Here is a 24,073-nt window from a genome sequence, read left to right as displayed (position 1 = left end):
CTCTTCCACCTGTCTTTGAGCTTCTTCAAAACAAGGCAGATACTATCCTTTGATCCTCAGGGCATCTGCCTTTCTGGCCCGAGCACTGCTAAGGGGGGCTGAGCCAGTCTGTGTAGGACACTGGCTGCCTTGAGGACTGGGTCAGGGAGAAGGAAGAGGAAGGGAAACGAACAGAGAGGGCGAAGAGGAGAGAGGAGATGAAGTCAAGTGGCCGTGCAGGCAGAACCGCGGTGTTGGGCCCTGTCCTGGTTGAGCACTCCGAGCTGCTGAGTTGCAGACCAATTTAAAGGGTATCTACTCAGCTTTTCAAATAGGCCAACACAGTTCAGATGGGGCCAGGGAAACCCGCCCACCGGGAGGAGGCAGCAGGCGTGTGTGCAGGTGGGCCAGGGTCTTTCTGAATAACGAAGTTTCTCTTCCTAGGGGATGGCCGGAGACCTATGACATGAATACCTCGGAGCCCAAGCCTGAACCGGACAGCATGCCCCCCGGAGGCCGGCCCCCCTACCGCAGCAATGCACCCTGGCAGTGGAGTGGGCCCGCCTCCCACAACTCTCTACCAGCCTCCAAGTGGGCCACTCCTGCTGCCCCTGGCCACGCCCAGTCACTGAGCCGGCCCCTGAAGCAGACCCCCATGGTTCCCTTTCGGGAGTCCCAGCCCCTGCACAGCAAGAGGTGAGTATTGGTGAGAGGCGTCACCCCAGCCCCCACTCCCTCCTGTGCTTTTCTCTCTCCTTCCCCTTTTTCCAGTCTCTTCTCAGTCTTGCTCCCTTCCTTCTTGTCCGATGCTTCTTTCCCTCCTTGTCCCCTCCCTCCCTCCCCTGCCAGTTTGATTCTGAGACTCCCATGTGAAGGCCTGACGCTGGCGCTCAGCGTCTGAGGGGGAAACCCACTGTACTGTATGTGGGTAACACTAGATATTTTTTAAAAGGTCAGGGGACTGGTAAGCACAAAAATAGGATGTGATGACTTCTTGGGAGGCAGGTAAGTGGGAAGTGAAGAAGCCCACAGATGTATAGGTATTGTATACCTTACAGATAAATTCTTTTGAATATATTATATATTAAGAGGTAAAGAAAAATTACCAAGAAATGAAGGAATCTGACCTTCAGAGGAGCATCTCACCCCAGGATTGGGTGGGAACAGCCGCCTGCTCTGGGCAGCCCCTGTCAGGGCCGCAGCAGCTGAGGGTCAGGGAGGCTGAAGTGGGGGAGGGAGAGGGGGAGGGGAGGGCAGGGGTCTCCCCAGCTTCCTGCTGCTCTTTGCTCAGCAGCCCTCTTTCCGTCCCCAGCGGAAGAGAGTAGATGAAAGGTCTGTCCCTCCTCTGTCCTCATTCACCCCACCTCCTTCCTCTCCCATCTCTGTTCCAGGCCCGTTAGCTTCCCAGAAACCCCTTACACAGCATCACCAGCAGGGGTCGACAAAGCCCCTCCCTACCGACAGCCTTCTGGGAGCTTCTCCACTCCTGGCTCAGCCACCTACGCAAGATACAAGCCGTCCCCAGAAAGGTCAGAATCTCGTCACTCATTTCAAATTAAGGTGAAAGCTGGGGATCCGTCTTTCCTAGGAAATGCAGATACCCTGTAGGTTTATTGCTGTTTTATGGGGTTTCTGACTCCCTGCAGGTCATCAGAGGACCTCCAGGAGGACTGGCTGTGTCTCTTTAAGACCTGGGGCCAAGCCAGCCTGAGCAGGACTTGCGCTGGCTGAGCTTGCAGCAGAGTTTTGGTTGCCACTCTCTTGACATCTGTATAACTTGTGTGAGCAAGACCCTCAGCCTCCCAGCATGGCCCTCTGTCTGCCTCTCCGGGCTGCTCCCCAGGACCAGGCCTCCTTCATTACCCACTTTGTTTCTTTTTTGAAATATTTTATTTATTTACTTTTAGAGAGAGGGGAAGGGAGGGGAAAAGAGAGGGAGAGAAACATCAATGTGCGAGAAATACATCGATCAATCGCCTCTCACATGCCCCCAAGGGGACCTGGCCCTCAACCCAGGTATATGCCCTGACTGGGAATCGAACCAGAGACTTTCTGGTTCACGGGCCACCACTCAATCCACTGAGGCACACCAGCCAGGGCCATTACCCAGTTTCCAGAGCCTCCAGGCTTCAGTCCTGCCCCCTTGGGTCCTTCCCCAATCTGGTAGCCTGTGGGATCTTCCTAACTCCTCCACGGCTCCCCAGTGCCCTCAGGGTAAACCCAGGCTCTCCTGCTTGTTCTCCATCTACCTTTGACCCCTGTGCCCTGTGCCCTTCCCCCTCCAGGGTCCCAGGGACCCCCCCACCTTTTCCTTGTCATTGAGCTGGATTCATGAGCCTCATCCTGGATGTCCCTTTGTCCTCTCCCTTACTGCAGTTCATCTGCTCAGCCTTCTGAGCATCTCTGCCCCCACTCCCTCCTCCAATGCCCACTGGCCCCCTGACCACCCCCCTGAGCCCCCAGCCTCTGTTCATCCTCCACTCGACTATGAGGGAGGATCTTTCTATACTTGCCCATATCTGTCCACTGCTCCCGTGTGTCTTAGAGCCCTCAGAACACAGCTGCACTGCCACACGGCATCCCCACTGGCTTCTTAAGCAGGCTGTCTGCACTTCCGGTCTCGTGTTCTGCCCTCCACCCGGAAGTGCTTCACACTCTCCCCTCGCACCCCTCCCTCTCCTGCCAGCCTGAGCACTGATGCTGCTGCTTCAGGAAGCCTTCCCTGAACCTCCCCCAGCCACAGGGGCTGCCACTCTGCCCCTGAGTTCCCTGTGCGTTTCCTGACTTCGAGCACTCTCCGTTCTTCTGGCCCAGGTGAGAGGGAGAGTGTGTGCTCCCCAGGATCTAAGACCTACCCCATTCATCTGTATGATTATCACACAGCACAGGTCTGGCACATGCTAGATTTTTGGTACATGTTTGATGAAAGGATGGAGTGAGTTAGTGAGTTTGTTTAAATGAGATCACCTACCAAGACCAAGGATCAGTCCACCTAGCCAGTGGGTCCCAATTTTTTATGTGTCTGAGAATCACCCAGAAGGAGTGCTTGTTAAAATACAAATTACTGGGCCCTTCCCCCAAGTTTCAGCTTGGTGGGTCTGGAGTAGAGCATGTGATACTAATACTGCTGATCCAGGGACATAGCGTGAGAGCCACTGAACTGAACCATTGTTTGATTATAACTATATACTATAAAATTGGGGAAAACATACCTTTTTCATCACGAATGCTGAAGCAAAGGGTCCCAGGAGCCTGCCATGTGCCAGGTGCGGGGAGAACTATTTGAGATACTCACTTACCACGGGCCCTTATTGTCAGTGCCACTGGCTATGATGGAGAGAGGGTCTTTGAAGCTATGTGCCCTCTGATGAATACTCTAATAGGCTCAGGGGAGGACAGTCCAGCCCCAGAGGCCTAGGCCAGCTGCCTAGAGGAAGTGACATTTGAATGGGGCTTTGAGAGCTTAGTGGGAGTTTGCCACACAAGGAGGGAGAAAGTCATTCCAGACAGGGCAAAGGCCACATACGTGAGTAAGCAGAATGGTACGGAATGCAGGAGGCATGGAAAGAAGTCATGTGGCGGGGGCTGTGGGAGGGGGGCACCTCAGTGGCAGCCATGGCTGCAGCGGGAAATGGCTCAGTTGGCATGGAGCAGTTAGTGAGGTCAGGGCTTCAGTTATGAGATTAATAGGCTCTGAGATGGACAGCATGGTGGCTACAGTCAATAGTTCTATACACAAAATCTGCTGAGTGAGTCGGTCTTGAGCATTCCCACCCCCAAGAAAGGTAACTGTGAAATGATAGATGTGTTAGTTCACTTGACTGTGGAAATCATTTCACATTGCATACGCATGTCAGCTCATCACATTGTGCACATGTTACAGCTTTGTCAGTCATCCCTCAAAGCTGGGGGGAGGTGTTGCCAAGAGTGCTCCTTGCTCAGCAGACTTCAAATAGTATTAATTCGTGAATGAGAGTGCTGACTATTCTATATTGCATGTAGGGGAAGTAGTTGGGGGGAAAATACAGTCACTTTACTGTGTGATAACTTCATTTATAGATTTTTTCCATTTTTAATTATTGATTTGAGAGAGAGAAAGGTAGGGGCAGAGAGAGAAAAAGATATCAATTTGTTGTTCTATTTGTTTATGCATTCGTTGGTTGCTTCTTGTATGTGCCCTGACCAGAGATCGAACCCTCAACCTTGGCATATTGGGACACACTCTAACCAACTGAGTTACCCAGCCAGAGCTCCATTTTTCGTGTTAAAAGGAACTGCTGGACTGTTTTCCAGAGTGGCTATGCTGTTTTAAATCCTCACTGGCAGTGTATGCATGATCCAGTTTCTCCACATACTCACCACCATGTGGTGTCATCTCTTTTTTATTTTAACTGTTCTGATAGGTTTGCAATGATATCTCATTGTGGTTTTAATTTGCATTTTCTCTAATGGCTAATGATGTATACAGTTTCATGTGTTTATTTGCCAACTGTATCTCTTCAGTGAAATGTCTTTTACCCATTTTCTAATTGGATTCGATGCTTTTTCAATGTGGAAGAATTTTTTTTTCAAGATTTTTTTATTTTTAGAGGGGAAGGGAGGGAGAAAAAGAGGAAGGGAAACATCAATGTGCAAGAGAAACATCAGCTGATTGCATCTTGCACACCCCCAACCAGGCACCTGGCCCACAACTCAGGCAAATGCCCTGACCTGGAATCAGTCTGGTAAGCTTTCAGTTTGCAGGACAGCGCCCAACCCACTGAGCAGCACCAGTTAGGGCAAATTCTTCGTATATTCTAGATACAAGTCCTTTGTCAGGGAGGTGATTTGCAAACATTTCCTCCCAGTCTAGTTTGTCTTTTCATCTTGGTAACAGGGTCTTTTGCAGAATTAAAGTTTTAATTATGATGAGGTCCAAACTATCATTTTTTTTCCTTTTATGGATTATACTTTTGATATAAAGTCAAGAATTCATTGCCTAAATTCATTGCCTAAATCCTGAAGATATTCTTATGTTTTTTTTCTAGAAGTTTTATATTTTACTTTTAAGTCCATGATCCATTTTGAGTTAATTTTTTCGTGAAGGAGTTCCTTTTTTTTGCCTACAGATGTACAGTTTCCTCCACCGTTTATTACAGAGGCTCCATCTCCTCCATTGCACCACTTTTGCTTCTCAAAGCAAAAATTCATTTGAAGGGGAAATTAATTGGGCACATTTGCATGTATCTATTTCTAGGTTCTCCAGTCTGTTCCACTGATCTATATGCATGATCTCAGTGAGTGTTCCCAGCAACTCCACAAGGTGGATACTTGAATTATCCCATTTTATAGGGGGAACCTGAGGTTTAATGAGATGAATGCACTTGGTCAAGGCCACTCTTGTAGGAAGTGGCAGTCAGGACAGGAACTCAGGCCCATGTGATTCCAGAGGGCTGGCCCTGACCCCAAGCTCTCTTTCCTGCTGAAGGACTCTGAGCTCATCCTCCAAGTTAGGATGACGTGTGTGTTCTTGCAGGGGTCCCCACCCCACCATGACACTGGTGGCTATGATTTCATGTGTTTTTGTGTGTTTTAGTCTCTCTGGCATTGACAACTAGGAGACTAATACTTTTCCCTTGGACTCCAGCTCTTCCCAGCCTACCCCTCTCTTCCTAGGGCTCCAGTGGAGCCTGCCTCTGCTCTCTCTGGCCCAGATCTCAGCACTTTTATCTCTATCAGAACAGCTGGGCTTCGAGTTTCGGCAAATGTTCCTAACACACATCATCCCCCAAACCCCAGAAGGGTCTTTCACAGGTACTCACCATTCTGCAGCAAGAGGTTGGAGCAAGTCACAGCTCCCTCAGTGGCCCTTGGTCTCAGCTCCTTTCCTCTTTTCCTGTTGTACAGTTGCCCCATGACATCCCGCAGCCCATGTGACTCAAGCCATGATGTTCCAGCCCAGCCCCAGACATTTCTCCCTCAGGACTCCTCTGTCACATGCTGCCTTCTCCAGCAGGTTGCTACTTGCTGAATTCATCAAGCTTTTAGGGAAGCAAAGGCCCTCAGGGACAGAACCTGTCTCATGGCCTACCTTAGATTTACCAGGAGACAGGATGGCAAGTTGGCCTGCCCCTCACCTGTCCTGTGAGTATGGGCGAGTGACTGTCTCTTGCTGCACCTCAGTTTGCACACATGTAAATGTCTGTCTCTGAGCAGTGTGGAGAATATGCAAGGAGGGACACCCTTTAGAGCACTTGGAACTGTGCCTGGCACGTAGTAAGTACTCCATGGGGATGATGGCTGTTACTGCTGAGTGTGGTGACTGTGCTGGCAGCTGCGGTGCAGAGGCTGGCAGATGCTGTCCCTGTCCTTGGGAGCTTGCCCTCCTGTGTGCAAGAATAACCCATCACCAAACTCAGTACAGAGCATTAAGGCTGGACTAGACCCTAGACTTCTGCTCATCACAACACCAGGTTGGCTTTGATTTCTTTTTTTCTTTTTTTTTTTTTTCGTGTTTTTTTCTTCCAGCTCCATAAAGAGTGGTGCATTGGGTAGGAGGCATTTGACTGCAAGTGACAGAAAGCCTAACTTGGGAAGGCAGGAAGCATTAAAGGGGTTTATCATCACATGATAAGTCCAGAGTTAGTGTAGCTCTGGGGCTGGAAGTTCTGTAGTGAAGTCCTCATGGTCATGCTCCACTCATACCCCTGATGGCTGCTGTGGCCCCACGCAAAACCAGTGCCCTGCAGAAGAGGAAAGAGTCTCTCTTTGTCTTCAAGAGTGTTGTTCCACCCCCCCGCCCCCAATCAACCCCTGGCAAGGTTGCATTGGACCTGCATAACTGTCTTACAGTGTCAGGATTTACTCAAGTCACGTGGCAGAAGGATGGCTACCAGAGCAGAATCTGGGCTCCACCAGCAAGGACAAGGATGATGTCGGGGTGGCAGCCAACAGTGGCTACACTGTCTGTCCACCCTCTCACCCAGTCATGCTGGAATTCACCCATCCACGGTCCCATCAGTTAGGGCAGGAGACGGACAGCAGGCAGCAGCCTTCCCCTAAGAAGAGGCCCTTCCTCACGTTCATGTCTGTCTCGTTATTTTCCTCCGTGGCCAAGTGGGAAACTCAGGGCCAACACTTCAGCAGCCAGACCCTGCTGATCTTAAGGCAACCCCCACTCGCCATCCCCAGGGTCAGTCAGCCTGTCTAGCTTGTGCCTGGGGACGCCTGGAACTACAGAAGTTAGTTCCCTACTAAAACTCCAAACCCTCTCTTTATCTTTGAAGTTATTTCCAATTCCAAGAAGTGATAAAAGTACATTACATGTTCTCAGATGAGACTAAAGATATATTTGATCTCTTGTTCTGAGGATTCTTGACCAGAGCTGTGCTTAGTGAGATGTGGAATGTCTGTTTCCAGTCAGCGTGACCCGCTGTGGTGGTAAGAGAAGGCCCCGAGTAAGACGTACTTGCACCCCAGAGAATGGTCAGCGTAGCTCAGTCACTGTGCATAGTGGGAATCGAACCTGCAACCCTTTGGTGTCCAGGGCAATGCTCCACCAGCTGAGCCACCCAGCCAGGGCCACTTGCAGCAGTTTTATCTCATTGGCCAGAACTGCAAAGGAGCCTGGGAAATGTAGTCTGTTAATTAATCACATTGCTGCCCCCAATACACTTGGGATTCTGTTACCAGGGCAGAAACAGAGAATAGATATTAGGAGAGCTGCCTGCGGTGTCTGCCACTCGTACCTCCACTCCCCTCTGGCTGACCCCAGCCCCTGCTTACATTTTCCTTTAGTGCCGAGGATCTGATACAGGCATTTTGAAAAAATGAACTAAACATGTCCGTACCTCAATTTCCAGCTATGGTGGAACCACGTTTTACCAGGCAGTTGACTGGCTGCTAAGGTCACCCAGTAAGGTGAAGATGGCTTTATTGTTTGGCTCTGTCTTCCTTTCCTGGGGGCATTAGGAATCAAGGTCTGGGAGGACAGGGGTAGTATGTACATTCTGAGCAGGTGAGGAGAGTTGAGCTTCGGGAAAATCCAGTGTACCTCTGAAGCACCCCTCTGCTGCCCTGGAGGTGTTGAGTCCTAGGGGGTTGGAGTTGGCCTTTGCAGAGGCAACCCTGGTTTTGTGGCCAGCAAGGCGACCCTGGAGAAGTTAACATCTTTTTGGGATGTTGGGGGTCCCAGTTTACCACCTCCCCAATCTGCGAGTAGAGACACAAACAGCCAAGTGGGGAATGTCAGTGTCAGCTTGATGAATGGAGGCTCAGTAACCCCGCAGAGTATAGGGCCTGTGTCAGTGAGGTGCTTCTGGCTGCAGGTGATCGAAATTTGGCTAGTTCAAACACTAGGAATTTGTCATCTCAGAGAACTGGAGGCTCACGGCAGGCTGCAGGGAGGATTAATGAAGCATTTTGACAACATCAAGGGTATAGTTCCTACCGCCTTCTCTCTTCCACCCTCAGCATTGTCCTCATCCATCCTCAAGCTGTAGCAAGTGAGTAGCAAAAGACTCGTGGTGTTATAACTGGACCCAGCAACACCTGGATGAAGAAAAGCCATCTTTCCTGATTATCTTTCTTAAAAGCAAGAGACTTCCCAGAAGCCCCCCAGCAGACTTCCCCATTTCAGTCAGGTGGTTCTGGGTAACAAACATTTGAAAATCTCAGTGAGTTATGTCAGTAAAGGTTTATTTTGTTACCCACACTGTAGCTCCACTGTCAGTTGGCAGGAGACTTCTCAGGACACAGGCTGCCCGAACAGCCACCACATCCAAGTCACTCCCCACACGACTCATTGACGAGAACTAGTCACACGGCCCCAGCCGGCCGGTATTGCAGGGCAGGAAGGACAGTCCTGCCACCTGCTTGCCTGGTGGAGAGCCAGAAGTCTTGGGTTGGCCAGAAAGTTCATGTGGCTTGTTCTCATAAAATAAAAGACACTTTTCATTTTTACCAGTAACTCGATGTGGATATTTTGATCATGTCGGCTCTCTCCCACGTGGTGTAATGTTGGTCGTTCTCAGTTAATGTCTCGATTTGATTTGTCAACTTCAACTGGCCCACCCGACCGTGGTGCATCCTCCAGCAAGAAATGTCCAGCACAAAACTTCTCAAAGCACTTTCAGCACGTTTGATCAGTCACAGCACCTTCTCAATATGCTGCACAAATTTTTTTTGCGTTTCAGTTGTGTTTTTACCTTTCTTGAAATAATAAAGCATTATATCCTGAGAATGTCACTTATTTTCTTCCATCTTCAATATGAAATGGCTACACAAAGATTCACTAATTTTGATAAGGTTTTTTTAAATGCACGTTGATATGACAGTTGTCACAATACAATCTGATAGAATTGTTTCAAATGAAGTTAAAGACAGCTAAGCACTGTCTTTAGAGCCATCATATGGAAAAAAACAAATGAACTTTTGGCCAACCCAGTAATCTGTGGGAGTCTTTTTTTTTTTTAATCATTGTTCAAGTATAGTTTTCTCCCTTTTACTCTCAATCCAGCCCACCCTCCCAACCCTCCCCACTTCCCTCCCATTACCACCCTCCCCCTAGTTTTTGTCCATGTGTCCTTTAAATTTGTTGCTGTTGTGGGAGTCTTAATAACTCATACCCTCTCACACCGCAGTGGCCAAAATTGTGTCACATGCCTGTCCCTGAACCAAGCCCAGGCAAGGAGCAGGGTTTCTGCCATGACTGGCTCTGATCAAGCTGGAATGGATGTTGGGAAGTGCCCACAGAATTCACTGCAGGGCATACAGAATGCCCCTGGGGTGTGAGGCCGCAGGGAGAGCCTTCTGCCACTTCTTTTCAATCTCAGCCCCTGCCTGCGGGTGTGCAGAGCCAGCCTCCGGGAGAATCTCTGTCTAGAAGATACCTCTGTTTCACCCGCTCCACAGCTTTGGGAGGTAGAAAGTGCTGTTGGTCCTTTTTCAAACAGGAAAACTAAAGCTGAAACTGATGAGCACTTGCCCATCAGTCATGCTGCCAGTCATGCTGCCAGTAAGGGATAGAACCAGGGTTTGAGCCCAGATCTCCTCATTCTAAAGCCTAAGCCCACGGCCTCTCCCTACAGCACCTTCCCACCACAGGCATGCACAGAGCTACACAGAGCTCCGAAGGCCCGTTGTCTCAGCTCACCCTGTGTCACATGTCAGCCTCAGGCTAAGTGCTGGCATGAAGCACTTGTCGATCAGTCCTACACGGAAGGGCCTACTGGGATAGCCTGTGGACAACTCGGGAAACTGAGGCCACAAGCTAAAAAGTGACTGCCTGGCTGGGCAAGAGGCAGTGGTGAAGTTCAAACCCCCACCCCCCAGCCCCAAGCCTCCTGTACGTACACATGGCCTTACCCTGGTCTTCACCAGGGAGAAAGGGAGCCCAAGACAGGCCTAGGAGGGGGCACTGCTGACAACAGCTCACCCCATTTTACAGCCGAGAGACAGGACCCTTGAAGAGCCTCTGGGTAGGGCCGTTGGCCTAAGTGGCTTCTGCCCTTCCTCCTTTGAGGACCCCTCCTTGCCCTGCATGCCCTACCACCAGCAACTCCCGGGCCTGCTTCCCAGGTGGGACTCATTTCTGCCCCTCAGGTTATAGCACGTTTCCGAGCTCACTCATCTAGCCTCCTCTCTACTCAGAGCCTCTCCTGTATTTAAAACCCACTGGAGAGCAAGTCTCAGGCTCAAGTGGTTTTTGACGCACTAGCCCAGGGGTGTCAAACTCATTTTCACCGGGGGCCACATCAGCCTCGTGGTTGCTTTCAAAGGACCAAATGTGATTTTAGGACTGTATGGATGTAACAACTACTCCTTAACCAGGGGCAAGGAGCTCAGCGCTGCCGCCAGGTGGAGCAAGGTGGAGGGCCGGATTCAGCCCGCAGGCCGTGTGTTTGCCACCCATGCACCAGCCCTTCACCCTGTGCTTGTTCCCCTCCCCCCTGCAGGTATGCGGCTGCCCCACACCCACTGCTGTCTTTCGATCCCCACTTCGGCCATGATGGGACGTCCAGCGGGGACTCCTCCTCAGGTGGCCTGACCAGCCAGGAGAGCACGATGGAACGCCAGAAGCCAGGTAGGGTTTCCCCAAGCCAGCTGTGCCCGCCTATGTCACCCTGCAGGACCACTACTTACAGTGTGACAGGTGACACCCCTCCTCCTGGCAGATGGATAAAACACACAGGAAAGCTGTAGGGGCCACACACAAGATTAGACAGGTCACCCAGGAGAGGAGCGGGACCAGGGAGCAGTCCTCCTCCCTCCAGATGGGCACCAGCAGATGGTGTCTGCCCACACTGTTGGTCAAGACTCGGGGCACTGATGTGCCAGAGGAAAGAGTTGAAAAGGACGAGAAGTTGTGCTCTCAGGGAGCAGACCCCACCGGGTTCTGAGGCTTTTCATTGCACAGGCCCCTCCTGCGTTCTACAGGGTCCGGCAGAAGTAAGGCCTGCGTGAGGGTGGTTGGTGGGATAATAATATGGTTCTAATAATTTATAGTTTCGATTTGAACATTTCACCTAAAATGTCATATGGTGTGCATGAGTGTGATATTGTTGTTACAGAATCACATCCTTATGATTTTGTAATAAAAAAGGGGTGTTATTTGTGCCAGACCCTATATTTTCTATTACGCAAGCACAATACATACCAAGAAAAGAGCCCAAATTGTGAGTGTCCACTGTGCTAACGTGTCACAGAGTGACCGTGCCGTGGGCCACACCTGCAGCAGGAACACAGTCCGCCTCCGAAAGCCCCTGTGCCCCTCCCCGGTCAGCGCCCACACAGGCCACCCCATCCAGCTTCTCACAGCCAGGCTTCATCTTGCACGGTTTTGGATTTCATGTACATAGAATATAGACTCACACTAGAAGCACTGTGTGTGTATGCGCACGTGTGTGTGTGTCTGGTTTCTGTTACTCTATACAGTGTTAGTGAGCGGTGGCCTTGTGATTGAATGTAGTGACAGTCTCTGAGTAGTGTGTATCCATTGTCTGAGTGACCTACAACTGATTACTCCATTCTGGTGTTGGTGGACATTTGGGTGGTTTCCGGTTTGGGGGTGCTTAGAATAGTGCTGCCAGGGATGGGCCCTGTGTCTGTCTCTTGATGAGCACAGACTCACATGTTTGTAGGGTGTACACCTGGGAGGGAGTGGAATTGCTGGGTCACATGTGTAACTTGATAAGAGACTGCCAGACCTTTTCCCAAAGTGACGAACCATATCACACACCCACCAGTGACATCTCAGAGTCCTACTTACTCATGTGCTCACCAGCCTTCTCTTCTTTTTTATAGAGGAGACTGTTTTTTTTTCTAATTGATTTTTAGAGAGGGGAAGGGAGAGAGAAACATCAATTTATTGTTCCACTTACTTATTAATTCATTGGTTGATTCTTCTATGTGCCCTGACCGGGGATCAAACCTGCAGCCTTGCTGTATCGGGAGGACACTCTGACCTGAGCAGCCCATCCAGGACCTCACCAACCTTTCCATTTCAGCCATGTAGTGGTCGCACATTGTGTTTTAGTTTGTGTTTTTCTGGTACCTAGTGAGACTGTGTTCTCACCTGTTTATTCTTCTATATATAATGATTATCATGGGTGCATATACTTAGATGAATATTTTAAACATAATTTTGTGTTCTAACCAACTATAGCCCCTTTGAAGTCTGGGAACCATCAGATGAATGGATAGATTCTAACAAAAGAAAAATAGTGAAGTTGTCAGACATTGGAGGGGGAAGAGGTGGAGATGGCCTCCCAGGGCACAGGTGGCAAACACAAGGCTCGCAGGCTGAATCCGGCCCTCCACCTTGTTTTGTTCAGCCCAGCACCTTGTTTCTACCCGGCAGCAACACCGAGCTCCTTGCCCCTAGTTAAGGAGCACTTACATTTATACAGTCCTGAAATTACATTTGACCCTCTGAAGGCAACCATGAGGCTGATGCGGTCCCTGGTGAAAATGAGTTTGACACCCCTGGCTTAGGGGGTGTTCCAGAATTCCCAGGCAGCTCAGGAGGCCCGTGTTGGCACGTCGGCAGCTCCCCAGGCCCTGTGGGATGGCGAAGGGGTTGCACAGCCCAGGACGAACGGGTAAGAGAAACCCTTGGCACCAGCCCCACGGTTCCCTTCAACCCGGGGAAGCAGACAGACTTCAGGTGGCCCTGCAGGGCCTGCAGACGTGCTTGCCTTCCTGTCCCTGCCTGCAGGTCTGTGGTTTTTACTTCAAGACAGACAAATTTGCATTTTTTTTCCACTCCCATCCAGTTCAAAAAAAGTGTTGCTTGTGATTTCACTACACTGAAGTGTAAAATGGAGAGGAAATTTTGTCAGCCTTCACCACGGGCCCCAAATAGGGTGTCACAGAAACTCATCACTGTCCTTACCATCCCTCTCCTCTCTTGTGTCTCCTAGAGTTTGGTTCCCCTCTCGCTGCCGTGGGACCTTGTTATAAATTGACTGACACCTCCACCCCCTCCCCACCCCCCACCCAAATCATGAAGTGTAAGGGTGTATTCAGGATCAAGAAGGAAGGTGGTTCAGGCCAGGGGGCATCAGGCACCGTGACCGACATGGGGATTTGCCCAGCCCTGACCAGATGATGAGGATCGCAGTAACAGCAGCGTGGTTCTGTGTGCATGTCGTATGCCCAGCAGTGTACCGGGTGCTCCCCATTCCCTCCCATTTAATCACCTCAGGAACACAGCAGAAGGGGTGCTTTTTATGCACCAGTAGAAATGAGGAAGATGAGGCACAGAAAGGTGGTCACTTGTTGGCATCATTGAGATTTGAACCAAGGCCTGTTGGGGTCTAGAACCCCTCCTGTCCGTAGATACCAACCATAATTCCTCACCTGCAGAGTGTGATCATTTCTCACGCCTCGGAGCTACCCAGCTGGGAAGGTGTCCCCAAGATCACCAACTGCCCCGAGTCCATCCATGCCTGGCCGTGATTTCAGCATGTGAAGGGTGAAGCAGGAGAGTCAGAAGGTCACTGGAGGCCAGTTCTGAGGTCCAGTGAAGGGCCCAGGGTCAGGGTCAGCCAAGGGGAGAGCCAGTGACACTAGGGCAGCTGGAGAGGGGAAGGAACCTGGCCGTTCACTACCAGTACACCGGGCTGAGCACCAGGAACACGGTGTGAGCCAAACCGATACGTCCTCTGCCTACTTGGAGCTACGAGTCTGGTGGGAGAGACAGACAGTGGGCAGGGCACACACAGTACCTACCCATGGCACTGAGTATCAGGTGGGAGCTAACAGTACTGGGAGACAGATTGATGGCATCTGAGAGAATCTCTGAGCAAATCCTATTTCAGGCGAGGCTGAAACAGTACAAAGGAGCAAGCTGGGAGAACATTCCAGAGGAGACAACAGCTAGTCGGCAACCCTGAGCGGGCAGTGAGGCCGGTGTTGGAGGAACAGTGGAAGGCCCGTGTGGCTGGAGAACTGAAGGGAGGTGACAGGGACAGGATGTGTGGTACAGAGATGTGATGGGACCTGACTCAGGTGGTCACAGGGTGTTTCGTGCTACAGATTCTTGCCAGGTCAGGACATTGGAGAGGGACAGATGGGTAGGTTCTGGATATGGTCCTTTGAAGGTAAAGTTGACAGAATTTCCTGATGCCTTGATGTGGGTAAGAGAGAAAGGAGAGGAGTCAAAGGTGATACCAGGCTTTTGGCCTGAGGGGCTGAGAGGATGGACCAGCCGTTGACTGACCAGGAAAGACTGAGAGATGCCGGTCTGAGGGAGACGAAGAGTTGGCTTTGGCCATGGTCAGTGGAAGTGCCCAGCAGAAGCCCGGTGGAGGTGTTGTGAGGCAGCTGTATACACGGTCTGAAGTCAGGGGAGAGGCCCAGGCAGAGACAGAAACGTGTGTTGTCTGTCTCACGGGTGGTAGTTAAGGCTCGCTGTGACAGCCATGGGCTTGGCTGTCTGTAGAAATGCAGTTTCCTGGCATGGGCTGGCTGCCTCCCAGGAGACCAGCACCTCCTGGTGGGGGGGGGCGGTGCTCTGGAGAGGAGACTCCTCTCCAGAGGTAGAGCAGGTGGCCAGCCTCCCTGCTCTCCGGTATCCATGGTTCCCAAGTGAAAGCTACATGGGCAGTGACACCTCGACTGTGCCAGCCGGGCTGCTCGCTGCAGTGACCTGAGTGCTCTTGCTGCTCCGACAGGCCCACCCTCCCCGGAGCATTTCCAAGATTGATAGATATTAACTAGCCCTCCATTGGGTTTTTTGTGGTTTGGTTTAGTGTGGTTTGTTTTAAGTCAGATGCTGAGTTCAGGATAATTGCCTTTGGGAGTTGAGACTAATGTCCTCACACCCACACCAGCCATCGCAATTTTAAACCTGTTTCACATTTGAACCAGCAATTCCACTTGTAGAATTTCACTTCCGTCCCAGACACAGTCCCACCCTTGCTCAAAGCTGTGTGTGGAGGGAAACCTACCAAAACATTTTTGTAAAGAAAAACTGAAAATAACGGAAACCTCCATCAGTAGGAAACTGGTTAAATAGTTGACATCCGTTCACAAGGTGGAATACTCTGCAGCTGTTAAGAATAAGATAGCTTCATGTTCAGCCATATGAGGGTGTATCGTGAAGACATAAAACAAAAGCAAGTGTAAGTATATTGTAAAGTGAAAATCAGTTTGTGGGACAGTGTTTATTATCTCATTTCCATTTAACAAAAAAATTGAGCTCATTTAACCAACAAAGGATCACTACCTTGCATATAAAGAACCCTATACACCAATAAAATAAAAGATAATCAATCCTGTGCAAAACTAGGTAAAGGACACGAACAGGTTATTTACAAAATAAATACAAATGGTCAGTAAGGATGGAAACGTGTTCAGCCTCCTTCAGGGATAAAGTTGGAGGATTGTTGTGAAGCTTCGATGAGTTTACTCATGTAAAGCACTAGGCTGAGGCCTGGCACAGCCTAAGCACTCAGTAAATACTCCGTTACTGAGCGTTGTTATACCCCCACGATGGAAGTTGATGGGGTCAGGGCATTTGCGAGATAAGCAGACAAGCTGGCAGAGAGGCAGTGGCTCCATCACACACCATCCTTAGGGCCCCAGTCTTTAGGCAGACTCGGGCCAGGGTCACCTCTAACCACCGATGTGTCTCCTGTCTCCCTACAGAACCTCTGTGGCATGTGCCCGCCCAGGCGCGGCTCTCAGCCCTGGCTGGAAGCAGCGGGAGCAAACACACCTCCAGGCAGGACGCAGCAGGCAAAGATTCCCCCAACAGGCATTCCAAAGTGAGTCTGGGCCCCGCCTGCCCCACCCCGGGGATCCAGGCTGTAGGAATTGGCTGTTCGGTTTGCCATGACTGCTGTGGGCCGGGCAGCTTCACCTGCCTGGGGTGGGTGTGGGCTTGGGCCCCTGAACTCCTCACGTGAGCACACTCCTCACTTGCGCCACCTTCCTCTCGGGCTGCGTGCTGGAGTCAGAGCCAGCCAGGCGCACGTCCTGGCTCGGCCCTCGGCAGCCGTGTCACCGCCTCCCTCCTCCGGCCACGCGTTCCTCGTCACGTCAGTCGTGGTAGGTGTCTTCACTGGCTCGGGCTTTGTAACAAAAATGCCACGTAGTGGGTTAACTTAATGAACAGAAATGTACTTCTTACAGTTCCGGAGGCTGGGCAGTCCAAGCTTCAGTGTCCGGTGAGGGCCCCTTCTCTGGTTCATAGACAGGCTTCTCACCTCATGTGCTGGAAAGGGCAAGGGTGCTCTCTGGGGTCCTTTTTAAGGGCGTGAATATACATATGGATTTTATAACCCCATTCATGCGAACTATATAAATATACATGTAGGAATAAGTAGGAGAAAATATATAAGGATTTAAAAATCCCATTTATGAGGGTTCCACCCTCAAGACCTAAGCTGCCTCCTGACCCCACTTCACTGGGAATTAGGATCCAGCACAGGAATCTGGGGACACAGACATTCAGTCTCTGGCACTGGGTTAACAGCTATAACGGGCAGTCCCCGAATCTCGGTGACCTTGCATAATACAGTTCAGTTCCAGTGTTCAGGGAGCAGCTCTGCACGAGGTGATTCAGGGTCCCAGAGCCCCGCCCTCCTGTAGCTCTGTGGTCACTCAGGGCCTTGGAGCGCCCCCTGCTGGGTCCCTGCCTCTTCCCAACAGATGGGGGCGGGAGGAAGAGAGATTCCTGTGGGAAGTGTCTGTAGCCGGGGCCTGGAAATGGCATAAATCACGTTCACGTGCCACACTGACCAGCACTTCATCTATGATCACACCTCCCTGCAAGGTGGGCTGGAAAATGCAGTCCTGTGTGCCCAGGAGGAGGAGATAGTTTTGGTGAGCACTTGGCAGTCTGTTCGCATCCACTCATGCCGTGAGTGTTTGATGAGCACGTGCAGCGTGCCAGGCGTTGGGGCCAGGGTGCTGAAGAGAACAGAAGGGCCCCTGTGCCCACAAAGCTGACATGCCAGTAGGACAACAAGCAGTAAGCAGACACACCAGTACATCGTGTAACACCAAGAGCTGGACCTTGCTGGGAAAGGAAGACAAAGCACAGTTACAGGAAAAGAGAGTGTCGAGCACAGGTGCTTCGGGTGAAGTGGTTAGACAAAGCCATTGAGGAGGTGACCTGTAAGCCCAAACCCGACTGACGTAAGGAGTGAGCCATGAAAACATGGGGGGGGGGGGTGGAGCATTGCAGGCAGAAGGAACTGCAGGTGCTAAGGCCATGGAGTGGGGGGGTGCCTGGCTTGCTCAAAGAGCAGCAAGGAGGCCCCTATAGCTGGAGCAGAGTGAGCAAGAGGTGGGGAGAGACAAAGTTGGAGACCAGAACATGGGTCCAGACCGCTCAGGGGCCTTGGTGAGGGCTCTCGCTTTTCCCGAGTGTGGTTGAGCCACAGGAGTGTCCTAAACAAGGAAGGGACATGCGTTAACACAGGTGCTCACAGCCTCCCTCCGGCAGCATACAGGGGACAAACGGGTGGATTGCAGGGGAGATGGGGACAGGAGCAAGGAGACCAGAGAGGAGGCTGCTGCCATGGTCCAGGCAGAGGCAGTGGATGGAGCCACAGAAGGAGAAGTGGTGGGTTCTGATCTGTTTTTAAGGTGGTGGCAACAGGATTTACTGTTGGACTGGACATGGTGTGAGAGCAAAATCGGGGTCCAGGGTGACTCCAGGACTCTTGGATGGGGCACCTGAAAGGACGAGATGCTGTCATTGAGACGGGGAGAGGCAGATTCGGAAGGGAAGGCCCGGAGCTGAGTTGTACACTTGGTCTCAAACTGTGAGCTCATGTTGCATACCTAATGTCCTCCCTCCGAGCTACCCCGAGAGGTGGTTATTGTCAGCCCCATTTTACAGACACAGAAACAGGCACTTGCCCGAGGTCACATGGCCAGGAAGAGCGGGAAACAGTTGGAAGCTGTCTTGGCTCCAGGGGTCACACTCATTGAGGACCCAAGAATGGAATGTCTGCCCCACCCTGGAGCCCAGGGATGACACACTTCTCTTGCCTTCCAGGGAGAGCCTCAGTACTCCAGCCACTCCAGCAGCAATACCCTGTCCAGCAACGCGTCCAGCAGTCACAGTGACGATCGCTGGTTTGACCCCCTGGACCCTCTGGAGCCAGAGCAAGACCCCCTTTCCAAGGGCGGCTCCAGCGACAGTGGCATTGACACCACCCTCTATACCTCTAGTCCCAGCTGCATGCCACTGGCCAAGGCGCCTCGGCCGGCCAAGCCACACAAGCCCCCAGGAAGTATTGGCCTCTGTGGAGGTGGGCGCGAGGCCACCGGGCGGTCCCACCACGCAGACAGGCGGCGGGAGGTCTCTCCCGCCCCTGCAGTCGGGGGCCAGAGCAAGAGCTACCGACCGAAGCTGTACAGCACGGGCTCCAGCACCCCCACAGGCCTGGCGGGGGGCAGTCGCGACCCACCGAGGCAAACCAGGTAAGGCGTGCTCCTTGCCTCAGCTCTTCAGGGGGTCCTGATCCTTTTCCGCTTCCCACACAGTCTGGGCGGCAGGGTCCCCAGAAACATGCTCACAGATGTTTGCTTACAAAGCTCAGAGACTCATGGAGCGCTGGTGCTGCCCATCCGTCAGTCCTGAAGGACCCAGGAGAGGGAGAGTAAACCCTGGCTACCTGTCTTCCTCTGTCCCTGACACCCTCTGTCTCTTTCCTCTGCCTCTGCTGAGACCCATGGTTTCTATGCTTTCTGGGGTCACAGACCATATCTGTCAGGAGTGTGTTTAGCTAGCGGTAACAGGAAACCTGACCTACAGTGGCTTAAACAAACAGAGGTTTGACAGTCAGGGGAAGTCCAGAGAGGACGGAGCCAGGCTGGTGCTGCAGCTCCGGGAGGGGCCTCGAGGCCTCGCATTCTATGTGTTCCTGCTCCACCACCCTCAGCACACAGGCTTCGACTTCCTGGTGGCAGTGGTGCCCTTAGGGAATGTGGGGGTAAAGAGCGGAGGAAAGACTGCAGCAGCTGTGTCGCCCCTTTTGTATGCAGAAAGCAAAAGCTTTCCCAGAATCCCCTTAAGCTAGCAGTGTCCCAGGACCACCCCAGCTACAAGGAAGTCTGAGAGGTCACAGGGTAGGCTTCCAGACAACACAGCGAAGGGCCATGGTCCCCAGACAGTCCCCTGGAGAGCCGTTCAGCACAGAAGCTGGGTCCCACTCAGAGTTACTGATTCAGTGGGTCGGAGTGGGGCCTAAAAATAAAATAGTTTTTAAAAGTTCCCAGTTGATACTCATGCTGCAGGTCCTGGGACCACACTTTGGAACCACTGGTAGAGAGGCCGCCTGGGGAATGAGAAAGAACAGAACTGGCAAACTGACAACCTGGAGTCTGAACCACACACTGAGAATCTGATGACAGCCATGAACCACCTCCCAGAAAAATGCACGGAGGTGGGGATTCCTTCGGCAATCCCAGGGCTCAGCCTGGCCCACGGGCCCCTTCAGGGGCTTATGGCCTCAGGCAAGGATTACTGAGCCCCTGTTCGCAGGGCGGATGGACCCCAGGGTGGATGGTCCCGGGGCAGATCCGTAAGGCCACAGCCTCCCTTCCCTTCCCTGACCATCCCTGAGCGGGGCCAGCTCAGGTCCCAGACCCCTGCCAGGGGTCCTGCCCTCCACTGGCACTTGGCTGCCTTGGCCAGGCCTCGAACCTGCAGCCTGTCCACACAGGACACGTGCACCCGGCAGTGGCCTCGGGCCTCCTTGACACGACCCGCAGTGGCTTTATATGTATGTCTGTGTTTTTTAAAAAAAGGTGAAGCAAAAATTTCCCAGACAGTACTTAGCCTGAGTGTGAAACACTTAGATCTAGTCTCGTCTGTTTAAAATTTTGGAATGCTGCTCCCTGCCTCCGGAGATGGTGTCATGACTCAGCGGAGCTCCTGTGGTGGACTTGGATTTCTCGGTGCCCGTATGTTGGCGCTTCCCCTCCCCGGGGTCAGGGATCCCCAGTCAGGGGACCAGGAGCAGGGTGAAGGTCCAGGGAGAGAGTGTGCCTGTGAGCTCAGTCTGCATCTCAGCCCGCCTCTCTAGGCGGGTAGTTCTCAATCATTGGAACTGACTCTTTCGACAGTGCCTTCATCCATTTATTTATCCACTCACTTCACTGACAAATATTTCTTAGGGATTTGTTATGTCGCAGACACTATCCTGGTTGCTGAGGCAAAATAATGAGCAAATTCAGATGAATCCCAGCCCTTACCTCAGCCCACCACCAGTAGAGACAGATGGGAATCAGGTCATCAGTGAGACAGATGGTCAGAGCGCCCCACTGAGAGGGGCTCACTGTCATGGGGGTCCCATGTCTCTGCTGTGACGGCCCCTGTGCTGGGCACAGGTCTATGTTAGTGACCCGAGCAACTGTCGTGAAGTCTGTGACATAAAGGTGGCAGCACCAGGGTGTAAACTGTGGCCGAGGCAAGAGGGGGTATGAAATTACCCTGTGTCTCAGAGAAGGATTTGCTGAACCCAGAGATGAAGACAATAAAATGGGAGAGGAGCCCGCCACAGAAAAGGGCCCTTGGGTTGGGAGCTTTAATTTGCATACAGACAATTGATGCTAATTGCAAATCATTCTTATCTACTCATTAAAGCTGCTTCCCGAAGTTTTCTCCTAGGCAACCAGGCTCTAGTGTGGAACAGCATTCCCAAAATGGGGTACTCGAAGTGATTTGGGTGGTACGGGAGGAAAATGTTGTACTTTAAATGGATGTGTTTGCTTTAATGAGTATTAAGAAAAGTGTTACTGCTCATCCCCTAATTTTACAGATATTGCCTTGGACAAGTTCAGGAAATTAAGTGTATTGATTTAAAGAAGCATCTTCGTGGTAGATGAGAGCGTGGACTCCAGAATCAGCACACCATGGTTCAGACCCTCCCTCTGCCTTGTCTTGGCTGTGTGATCTTGGGCAAATAACTCAACCTCTCTGAGCCTTGGTTTCCTCATCTGTGAAATGGAGGATAAATCACATAACTACCTACCTCATAGGGATGTGGCGAGGATTCAATGAAGTAGAACCCTTACAGTAGTACCTGGCAGTGGATCTCAGGTCAAGTTCAGCTATTGTTAGAATCATGGGGGATGTTATGAAAAGATGAGGTCAACCTCAACTAACTAAATCAGAGTGTCGCTCCTGGGCCAAGCCTTTTACAGGCGATGAGGGAACACTGTGGTGACCAAGGCAGACTCGGGCTTGCCTCCTCAGGACCCAGAGCCCAGTGGTGCCCGGCCGGGCGGCTTGGCTGGAGCATCATCCCACACACTGAAAGGCTGGGGTTCCGTGACCTAGGTTGCGTGTTTGATCCAAGGTCCAGGTGCATCCGATTGGAAGCCTACAAGAGGCAACCAATCGATGTTTCTGTCTCTCCCTTCCTCTCTCTCTAAAAGCAATGACAAAACGTCCTTGGGTGAGGATTTGAAAAAAAAACAAACAAAAAGAAAACCTAGTGGGGTAGGCAGACCAGCCCCAGACAGCACTGGCTGGAGTGAGGAAAGCACCTGAGATGAGGGAGCCTGGAGGAGGGGCCCCGACCCCGGCGGGGGAGGGGTTTTCCTGGATAGAAGAGGCTGCACTAACCACAGACCCAGGAGGGCAGAGTGTTCTAGACAGAGGATGTGCAGGGCCCGCTGTCAGCCCCACTCGCCCCCTACTTCCCAGGGCCTCTCACAGTCTTCCCATCTCGACAGGCACAGGTTCCCAGACGGGCGCCGAACACCTGTGCCCAGGGCTCCCACACGTGCCCCCGCCTGCTGCACCCACACTGCCTCCTGCATCTGCTGTCCTCAGTCAGCCCGCCCCCTCGGGCCGAGCTGGAGCGGCAGCCCGCTGCTCCTGGAGGGCAGGCACCAGTGCTTCGTGGCTGCCTTTGTTTCTGCTCCCACAGCACTTGATCGGGTGGCACCTTGTGTTTATTTGCACAGTGAGCACCTACTGGGTGCCTGGCCCTCTGCTGGGCACTGCCGGCGGCCAGGGCGCAGGCTATCCTGGCACTGACAGTGCACCACAGAAGCCAACAAGCAAGCACTTAAAAAAGTAATAAGTAACTGGAATCCGAGAGTGAATACGGTCCGGGCTGGAGGGCGGTCTAATCTAGTCTGGGGACAGTTTCTCTGAATAGGGGGCCTTTCTGCCAAGGATGAGAGGAATGAGAAGAGAGCAGGTGAAGTGGTGGGGGAGGGGGGCTAGTAATACATACTCTTGACCTGTGATGCAATTATGTGGGTATTTCCTTTGTAACTGTTTGTTGAATGGTACATCTTTGTTTTGTACATTTTGCTTTATATGGACAGTTTTTTTTTTAGATTTTATGTATTTATTTATTTATTTACTTATTTTTGGAGAGGGGAAGGGAGGGAGAAAGAGAGGGAAAAACATTGATGTGAGAGAGAAACATTGATCAGTTGCCTCTCTCATGGTCCCAACTGGGGACCTGGCCCTCAACCCAGGCATGTGCCCTGACCGGAAATCTTAACTGGCAACCTTTCAGTTTGCAGACGCGTGCTCAATCCACTGAGCCACAGCAGCCAGGGCCAATTTTTTTTAAGAGAGAAAAGAAAGACAGGGTGTGGGCAGGGCATCCCTCTGCAAGTAGTGTATGCAAAGGTCCTGAGGGCCAGGGTGGGTGCTGTCAAGTCACTGAGCACAGGCCCCGTAGCCCAAGTGTAAAAATTAAGGGTGCAGCTGAATTTGGGGGGTCAGCAGGGTGCAGACCACTCAAGGCCCTGTCAGCCACATTAGGGAGTTTGGATTTGATCCTAAGAGCTCCTGGCAGCAAGGCAAGTTTTCAGTAGAAAGGGTAGTGCAGACAGATTTATGTTTTGAAAGTGGTGCTAGGCTGGGGCTGAGGCCAGATGTGAGTGAGAAGGAAGGGGGCCTAGACCTGGAGACAGAGCGACCGTGGATGCCTCAGCAGGCGACAGCGCCAGGACATAAGGAGGGATAGACAGGTCCTGGATAGTGCCAGTAACCTGGGCAAGAGTCAGGGCCAACGGCTGAGTGTCAGGAGGCTGTTGCAGACGGAGCGCGTTAAGATTCTTGAGAAAAGAGATGAGCAGGACTGGGCAGGCCTGACCGTTAAAGCACCCACTATGTTCCAAGCACTATTCGCAACATGGTGATCCAGCAGGGACCAAAGTCACTGCCCTTGTAGAGCTGACGTTCTCCTGGAGAGAGCAAGGCAGGCAGGCAGACAGCTGAGCAACCATCTAATATTAATATGCCAGGTAGCAGTAAGATCTGGGGAGAAAAGTACTCTGCTGTTCTGAGGGGGAATAGATCATTTCAGGGGTAGGAAGAAGGAGCTTGCTGGCAAAACTTAAGGGCTGCCGGGAAAGGGATGGGCCCTGTCATGCCCAAACAGGGAACCCCCCACCCACACGCTGGGCCTGTGGCAGCTTGTGCCCACTGATGACTTCAGTGACTTCACAGACTCTCCCCCCAGACGTTCGTCATGGGAGCCTGGCTTTGGGGCACACGGCCAGGCGCCAGTGCTTGCTGTGGGCACTGCAGTGGGCTGTGTGATCCCAGGCGGGCAGCCACCTGGCCTGCTGCCCTCTCCTGAGGCAGCACACGCTCCAAACCTGCCTGGGTTTCCAGAGC

At 52.0% G+C, this 24,073-nt stretch overlaps 1 protein-coding gene across 10 annotated transcripts in view; it reads left to right on the top strand.

The window, feature by feature from the left end:
* SIPA1L3 (signal induced proliferation associated 1 like 3) overlaps positions 1–24,073 on the top strand; it is a 243,923-nt gene that overhangs the window by 186,058 nt on the left and 33,792 nt on the right. For all 10 annotated transcript variants that reach the window (XM_045846575.1, XM_045846581.1, XM_045846573.1 and 7 more), the window contains 5 exons: positions 424–675; positions 1,371–1,508; positions 10,914–11,041; positions 16,111–16,229; positions 18,473–18,900. In XM_045846575.1, coding sequence (XP_045702531.1) covers positions 424–675; positions 1,371–1,508; positions 10,914–11,041; positions 16,111–16,229; positions 18,473–18,900 — 1,065 coding nt within the window. The remainder of the gene's footprint in view (positions 1–423; positions 676–1,370; positions 1,509–10,913; positions 11,042–16,110; positions 16,230–18,472; positions 18,901–24,073) is intronic.

This window comes from Phyllostomus hastatus, unplaced genomic scaffold, assembly GCF_019186645.2.
Source record: "Phyllostomus hastatus isolate PE091 unplaced genomic scaffold, TTU_PhHast_1.1 phas_contig_5, whole genome shotgun sequence".
NCBI classification, from domain to species: Eukaryota; Metazoa; Chordata; class Mammalia; order Chiroptera; family Phyllostomidae; genus Phyllostomus; species Phyllostomus hastatus.
Note: the sequence above shows the minus strand (reverse complement) of the source record. Positions and strands in the feature narration are given on the sequence as shown.